The sequence below is a fragment of the Erigeron canadensis genome, chromosome 8 (genome assembly GCF_010389155.1).
Source record: "Erigeron canadensis isolate Cc75 chromosome 8, C_canadensis_v1, whole genome shotgun sequence".
Classification (NCBI taxonomy): Eukaryota; Viridiplantae; Streptophyta; class Magnoliopsida; order Asterales; family Asteraceae; genus Erigeron; species Erigeron canadensis.
In genome coordinates, this window is record NC_057768.1 from 19,830,675 (window position 1) to 19,839,637 (window position 8,963).

Here is an 8,963-nt window from a genome sequence, read left to right on the forward strand (position 1 = left end):
GTTCCAGTTTGTCATGACGTGTCCTCAAAAGGAGTGGTCTTAAAATGGCAAGGGACCAATAATTGCATGACCAGAGCTTTCCTATTCTTTGGCACGACCAGACTCTAGGACCAGTCCTTCTGTATCTCCACGTATAAGTAGAGTTGATAAAATGGACGGTTGAATATGGGAAAAGTTAAAAGTCAGGAAATATCATATAAATCGTTCAAGTATCATGTTATATGAATTGTGCAATAAATATCGTATGAAATAACTTGTTTATAAAATTATCCCAAATAAATTGTGTACAAGCTATATCAAACATAAATTGTGTACAGGTTATATCAAACTAGCAGCACAAAGTAAAAAACTGGTTTTGTATTATGAAAGACACTCTTTTAAGTCGTTGGGATTGCAAAAAAAACCCCAAACACACCCAACAAGCGAACGCAATGCCAACCAAAATGGGATAGCATGCTGGCTGATGAGTTGGCACCCATAAAAGACTCGCCAAAATGCCAACGACTGTTTCGTTAAGACTAAAGGGTGTGGAGCTAGAATGAAGGGTTCCCCTTTAATTCGACCTGTGAGATGCCTAGCACACCACCGCCCATAGGCAATATGGGGCTTGGGCAATAAATTGACTCATTGAGGTGAAAAGACTCGACTCGGTTTAAGAATTTTTTTTTTTTCATCTGGTCGTAAAATGACCATAAATTTATGGCTTAATTACCACGGATTGTAAAAACCCAGCTGTATAATTATGGCTTAAATTACAATTAGCCGTAAAAATGAACCGTAATTCGCTTTCGAACTTTTTTCTTCCCCAACCAAAAGTGACTCGAAAATACATGGACCGTAAAATTATGCCCCGGACCGTAATTTTACGGTCACGCCTGCAAAATCCATTTTGACTGAAATTTGATTCAAGTTTCCAAAGCGCAAATGCTCAAACCAAAACACTAAAAATAGTAAAATCACATATTACAACATAATGGATATATCCGTACCTTAACCATTGAAATTTATATTAAAACGACCAAACGGTTTGCATTACCCAAGTTGTCATGAAGACAGACTATTCAATACTTTCAGATACAAGAGACTATGACTCCAAACCTAGTTTTTACACATATACACACAACCAAATTGTATCAAAACCATAAATGTGCCAAGAGCCATAAGCAAGGTGGGATCACTAAGTATCTACAAAATACCATTCTTCCACGAATGACCAAAATACCATCAAAAACCAGCAACTTCAACTATCAACAAATCATTTGTTCCCTCTTTCAGAACCACTTATAAAAAGGATAAACAACTAAAATACAAGTGAATGCTGAGTGAATAAGTTTGCATACAAGTATATATACGAAAGAGGGCAAAAAACACAAAAAAAACTATCGCATGTAGTCAATGGTACCGTCATACCCTCACTTTCATACTCATTCTTACGCTAACAACACATACATGGATCCAAATGCGCTGAACAGTACAATCAAAGAGGTTCTTAGGCCTCATCTCAATACAACTAAGGGGTTCTTAGGCGTTGACCTCAAATTAGTAACTAACGCTGAATCGATTACTAGACACGGAATCCACCATCATATGGTAATCGACCCAACACACATATAAGGGTATGCAAAGTTACTCACCTCCTCCGCGACTAACAACAATCAAGATAGCCACAACACAATTGACAAAACTTTCAACCTAACAAATCATCAAAATATTCATATAAGACTATATTCATAATCTTGCTAACTTAACTTAGCCATACTAACATTTCACTAACATTCCTAACCCATAATCATCATCATCATCATCATCACCATTTCATTTGACTAGCAAAGTCACCATACACATATTTTGGGTTTTATTGCCATCACTCATATTTCTAATCAAATTTATCATGCAACTCAATAACAAACAATATTATTATACAAGAATTTGGGAAAAAATCAATGTAAACTCAATTCTAACAAAACCCCTAAATTGAACTTCACATGAACCCTAATTCTTTAAAGTAATCAAAAACTAGGTTAAATGGAATTCATACTTTCAAGATTAAGAATTAGAATTAAGATGAAACCACAACTTGTCTTCTTTTACTCTTCCTATTAAGTTTCAGCCAACACACAACCCACACTCCCAATTTCTCTTAATTTTGATGATTAATTCTTGAATGATATTATTATTTACTAATAGGATTGTTGGATGAATTAAAAGTAAAACTTAGATTGAAAGGAACTTGAGAATAAAGTTTGAGAAGAATGAGTCACAAGAAAAAGGATTTGGCTGCATCTTGATGCGGAAATTTGGTGTGTAGAATATCTGTTATTCGCTAAAGTTCCAACTAAATTAAACATATAATTAAAAATAAAATACTAAAAAAAATTATAATGTCAAAACTAAAAAAAAGTTAATTTATTCCATTAAAAATCTTGAAAGGTTACACGAGGTCGCTAGTTTACATGAAATATATATAACATCTAAGCCCCTTGCTTTTATGTTAAGGCTAAAATGAAAACTAATAATTTGGTTATCATGTGTCACAAGGTTCTCTCCCATGAAAAATTACATCACTCTTTTTGGTTTACAATGTGATATGACAGACCAAAATGACTTAAGTTTAGTTCTCTTAAAATAATTTTATCTTATCTTATGTATAATATGGTAAAGGAGGATTAAACATGACATAAAAAAGTTTAGGTTTAAACCATTTTTTCCCCCTAAGTTTTGTAAATTTATATATGTAAAAAAATCTAAAAGTTATTTTTTTGAAAGGTGTGGATCATTTGCTCACAACAGGGGATCTACCTTACGTTGTCTTAACCAATTCTGCTCTAGAGAGCCCTCTCACCCTCGATACCTAGTATGAGGAGAAACCCCCAACTAAACCACCCGAAGGCATGACATTTAATTGAGATAAACCCTGTCATCTTTGCAATACTCAAACCTGCTTCACTCGGGGACTTAATTTGTGAAAATCCTTGGAATGTCTTTTTCATGTCTCGAACTCGAGACCCCCAGCATATAAAGTTCGAGCTCAACCATTGAGCTATAATGAAAAATCTAAAAGTTATAGTAATCAATTTCTTTTGTTTATTAACCAAAACTATATAAAAAAAATCAATAAGCTATATTTACTAAAATATTCATTATATTTTACTTTTGAATATACATAAATCAAATTTTTATTCGAGATTCCCGCATAGCATATCACGACGGATATATATCTAGTATTGTAGTATATAGAGTTCAACGAAAAATAAAATATTACAAACCCACATTTCATTCTAGCGCTGAAATGCTGACGTGTTCGTTTGAAAACGTCGACGACCGTACGATTGTTAAGTTTCAAGGGAGAGGAGTGGAATGGAAGGCAACTTCCCATCAAGTCGCCGGTGAGATGTATTTATATGGATTTTGCTCGTTAATAGTGCTTTGAACTTTTATTTAATCTACTGATTGCCTTTCTTTAGATTTACTACATTATTCATGCAATAGACATTATCAGAGACCCCAGATGACTCATACTCCTACTCCGCATGCAACTAGTTCACATTAAATAGTGTAAGAATTAAGGCGAACCATACATCTAAACTAGTTCCTACACAAGCACGTATATTAAGTCCAATTAATATACCTATACTAATGACTAGAAATCTCTAATTGCTAGATATATTAAAGTCTGGTTAAATGTGCTATGGCAAACATAATCGCATACAGTTTCAGTCTAAGCTCTAATCCAGTTGGAAGCATGAACAACCACAATCTTATAGTTACGCTACCAATTCTGACTAACCGTTCATCCTACCAAGCTAATGTTGCTTAATTATCGTCATCTTTTGTCTACTTGCAAAGCTTATATTCTCAAAATAGTTTTAGACACAAGAAAAATTTAAATTTGCATGAAATAAGTAATAGAAAACTTGTGTAAATCAGACAATAAGACCAAGGGTTTTTCCTATTCCATCCCCCCACACTTAAATTGTACAACGTCCTCGTTGTACTAGACATAGAAAACAAAGGGAAATAGGAAAAACACGTAAAATGTAAAAGTAAAAGGATTAACGAAACTTCCCGGGTCTAGTATTGCATGATTGTTGTTGAAAATGGCACTTGCGGAACGACTTGAATGATGTAGAATCTTCAATGACTTGAGTCGTCTCCATTTGATGGCGATCCATTGTTGCTTCTCCATCTTCTTTTCTTTTTGGTATTTTTTGATTTTTTAATTTTTTTGGGTTTTTGGGGTTATCTGATTTTTTTTGTGTTTTTGGCGATCTGGTGCACAGAACGGAGCTTTCAGCGGCGCTGGTGGAGTGGGTAGCGGCGGTGGTTGGTAAGCAGCGGCGCTGGTAGGTTTTCTGGACTGGGAGCGGCACTGGTGATGGTGCCAGCGGCGCTGGGCTGCCCAGATGCAGTCCCAGCGGCGCTGGAGTGTGTCTAGCAGCGCTTGTGACTCCTGTACGTGTTCCGAGGTCTGATTACTTCAACGATTTGATGCTCGAACTCCCCCACACTTAGATTTTGGCCAAGTGCATGGTTTCCTTCAGACTACAAAGCAATATACTCCTGCACACTTCAATCAAAATATCAAAATGGAAATAACAAGCTAAAACCTAAAAATGAAATGAAAAACAAATACGAAATCAAACTAGAAAAAGAAAAATAAAAGCTAAACAAAACAAAGCTTGGGTTGCCTCCTAATGAGCGCTTAATTTATTTTGGAGTCTTAAGCTTGACTCCTTCACTACTCATTCATCAACGAAATAAGGGCCAGATTCTATGCCCTCGTCCTTATTTCTATCCTCCTCACTGTAATGTTTCACTCTCTGCCCATTGACTATAAAACCTTCCCCACTATGGCCACGTAACTCTACTTGTCCCGACGGGTAACCTTTAATGACTTCAAATGGTCCTGTCCATTTTGATCTGAGTTTCGGCGCTTTGAGCTTAAAGCGAGAATTAAACAAAAGAACCTTATCACCTTCCTTGAATTCTTTCATCCTAATTCTCCTATCATGCCATGCTTTTGTTCTCTTCTTATGAATAACAGAGTTTTCATAGGCTTGTTGTCTAAGTTCTTCTAATTCATCTAGTTGCAAGTACCTTTCCTTCCCAGCTTCATCTAAATCCATGTTACAATTCTTAATTGCCCAATAAGACCTATTCACTATTTCTAATGGTAAATGGCACCTTTTTCCATACACTAACTTATATGGTGTGGTTCCTATGGGTGTCTTATAGGCTGTCCTAAATGCCCAAAGTGCATCATCTAATCTATTCGCCCAATTCTTAGGATTATCCTTAATTGTTTTCTCTAAAATTCTATTAAGTGCCCTATTGGTGTTTTCTATTAGACCACTAGTCTGAGGGTGATACGCTATTGAAAACCTATGGCTGACTCCATATCTCTTAAGTACCTTTTCTAATTGAGCATTTGCAAAATGACTACCCCTATCGCTAATCAAAGCCTTACGCATTCCAAACCTACTAAACAAATTCTTAAGGAAATCTACAACTACCCTAGCATCATTAGTGGGCAAAGCCTTGGCTTCCCCCCATTTTGACACATAATCTACTTCTACTAGAATATACTTAAACTTATGAGAAGGTGGAAATGGCCCCATGAAATCTATTCCCGAAACATCAAATACTTCATAAACCTGTATGCCCCTCTGTGGCATCTCATCTCTCTTGGTGATCGATCCTTGGCGCTGGCATGCATCACATAACTTAACCAAAGTCTTGGCCTCTTGAAAAATTCCAGGCCAGTAAAATCCTGCCTCAAATACCTTCCTAGCTGTAGTCGATGGGCCATAATGTCCTCCTGTGGGTCCTGAATGACAGTCATCTAATATCTTTCTACTCTCACTTTCTGACACACATCTCCTAATCATACCGTCTGCACACATCCTAAACAATTATGGTTCCTCCCAATAATAATACTTAAGGTCTGAAAAGAACTTCTTCCTATGGTGATGGTCTAAATGCAACGGCAAAACTCCTGCAGCTTTGTAATTAGCTATGTCAGCTAACCAAGGTGCATCTTCCTTATCCTTTACTTCTATCCTCATCAAATTCTCTTCGGGGAAGGCTTCATCTATCTTTTCACAATGAGGTTCCTTCTCATCTAGGTTATCTAATCTACTAAGGTGATCTGCAGCTACATTTTCTGCTCCTTTCTTGTCCTTAATTTCTAAATCAAACTCTTGAAGCAGTAACACCCACCTAATTAACCTAGGCTTAGAATCTTTCTTATTAATGAGGTAACTAATGGCTGAATGGTCTGTAAATATGGTGACTTTCTGCAATACTATGTAATTCCTAAACTTATCTAGGGCAAAGACTACTGCCAGCAGTTCCTTCTCTGTAGTTGTGTAGTTCCTTTGGGCCTCATTAAGGGTCTTGCTGGCATAATATATAGGTCTAAAATGCTTATCTATCCTCTGTCCTAACACAGCTCCTACGGCGAAATCACTAGCATCGCACATAATCTCAAAGGGTGATGCATAATCATGTGATACTACTATGGGGGAATCTACAAGGTGTTTCTTAAGTTTCTCAAATGCCTTAATGCAATCCCTATCAAAATCAAACCTAACGTCTTTCTCTAAAAGTCTGGTCATTGGCCTAGTTATCTTGGAAAAATCCTAAATAAATCTCCTATAAAACCCTGCATGACCTAGAAAACTCCTAACTCCTTTGACATTAACCGAAATCGGTAACCTAGACATCACATCTATCTTAGCTTTATCTACTTCTATTCCTGCTTTAGACACCTTATGTCCTAATACTATTCCTTCCTTAACCATGAAATGACATTTCTCCCAATTCAACACTAAATTAGTTTCTTCACACCTAGCTAACATCTTATCTAAATGACCTAAACACGAGTTAAACGAATTCCCGTAAACCGAGAAATCATCCATAAACACTTCTACTGACTTCTCTAATATATCCTGAAAAATAGCAGTCATACACCTCTGAAAAGTAGTTGGGGCATTACAAAGTCCAAAGGGCATCTTTCTATTGGCGTAAGTTTCATATGGGCAAGTAAATGTTGTCTTCGCTTGGTCTTCCGTATGAATGGGAATCTGAAGATACCCTGAAAATCCATCGAGAAAACAAAAGTACTCGTTCCCTGCTAAGCGTTCTAACATCTGGTCCATAAAGGGTAAGGGGTAATGGTCTTTCCAGTTAGCCTCATTGAGCTTCCTATAATCTATGCAAACTCTCCACCCCGTCAGTCCTAGTTGCTATCATCTCGTTGTCCTTGTTAGCCATTACTGTCATTCCTCCTTTCTTCGGTACACAGTGAATAGGGCTTACCCACTCGCTATCCGAGATGGGAAAGATAATTCCTGCATCTAATAACTTAATCACCTCCTTCTTCACTACTTCCTTCATATTAGGGTTTAGATGTCTCTGTCTCTGAACTACTGGCTTTGAGTTAGCCTCTAGGTGAATCCTATGGTTACCGTACGATGAGTCTATACCTCTAATATCTGATATCTTCCAAGCAAACGCCTTCTTATGAGACCTAAGAACCTTCATCAAAGCTGCCTTCTCCTTCTGAATCAGCTTCGATGAAATGATAACCGGGAGTTATGACTTTCCTTAGAGGTAAGCATACTCCAATCCTGGCGGTAACGGCTTCATTTCAAGATCAGTTGGTGGTTTTTCTAAAGAGGTAACTAGGTTATTGGGTGTTTGTACTAAGGCTCCATCAAATTCATCTACTTCAAGTTCTCCTAAATCCCATGGACATTCTGGTGATCCTATACCTAAGACTTCCTCTATCTCATGATTTGCTCTACTATCTACTTTTGCTATTTCCACTTCTTTAGTACAAACTCCTATATCATCTTTTCCTAGGTCTGGGTCTCCTTCCATGGTTAGACTAAGCTTCCTCCTACCATTTCCTATGGTAATCCTACGTTCTGCTACTTCTATTACTGCTTTGGCTGTGTTAAGGAAAGGTCTTCCTAATATTATTGGTACCTTCTTATCTTCCGGTATGTTCATAACTACGAATTCTGCCTGAAAATGTAGGTCTCCTACGGTTACTATCACTACACGGGTCTTTCCTAAAGGACGTTGAAATGTCTGGTCTGCTAACTTAATAGTCATCATGGTGGTTTCCAGTGCAGCGTTACTTAACTTAGTGTACATGCTCCAAGGCATCAGGTTAATACTAGCTCCTAAGTCGGCTAGACAATCACAACTAATCTTATTTCCTATCTTACATGGTATAACGAAACTACCTGGATCCTCTAACTTAGGGGTGATGAACTCGTCTCCTTTCTCCAGAATTCCCTTGACTTCCTCGATTCCGTGCACGTCCTTTGGGATTCTGTCTTCCTTGATCATGTCCTTGATATACCTAGCATACCCAGGCGTAAGCCTAACCAACTCAGTAAACGGTATCGTAACCTTCGTCCCGTACAACGTGTCCTTGAAGATTTCTCCTCTCTGCTCTACTCGACTTTTCCTCAGCTTTCGCGGGTACGGAACTGTCCGGCTGTACGGCTTCGATCGCGTTTTGGAATCTGCTCTCGGTAGTTCCAGCGGCGCTGGGTGTTGATCTCGGTGCGCCAGCGACGCTGGGAAGGTCACCAGCGGCGCTGGGCAGTTTTTCTGGACGAGGAGCGACGCTGGGTTGATCACCAGCGGCGCTGGGTGATTTTTTGGACTCACCAACGGCGCTGGAAGCGCTCCAACGACGCTGGTTCTTTAGTCCAGCATCCGTTTCCTTGTTGTTTCGCCTCACCGCTTCAGTTTCCTCTTCTGCTTCTGCTGGTTCTTCTTCTTCATCCTTTTCCTCAGCTTCTAAAGGGTTCGGGGGTGATTTTGTTGCCTTCCCCGATCGGGTTGTGATTCCTTTCACTTCTTTGTCCCGCTTATCTCTATCTTCCCTTACTAGCGCTAACACCGTTTCACACAAGCTGCTGGACATTTTTGCTAACATATTT

General features: G+C 38.2%; 1 protein-coding gene across 1 annotated transcript; it reads right to left on the reverse strand.

The window, feature by feature from the left end:
* Positions 1 to 7,608: 7,608 nt before the first annotated feature.
* On the reverse strand, positions 7,609 to 8,361 carry LOC122610381. Its single transcript, XM_043783374.1, has one exon. The coding sequence runs from the start codon at positions 8,359 to 8,361 to the stop codon at positions 7,609 to 7,611; it is 753 nt and encodes a 250-aa protein (XP_043639309.1).
* Positions 8,362 to 8,963: the final 602 nt, after the last annotated feature.

Excerpts from the sequence above, each read along its gene's own strand:
- LOC122610381 (XM_043783374.1), bottom strand. The coding sequence starts at position 8,361 with ATGATCAAGGAAGACAGAATCCCAAAGGACGTGCACGGAATCGAGGAA.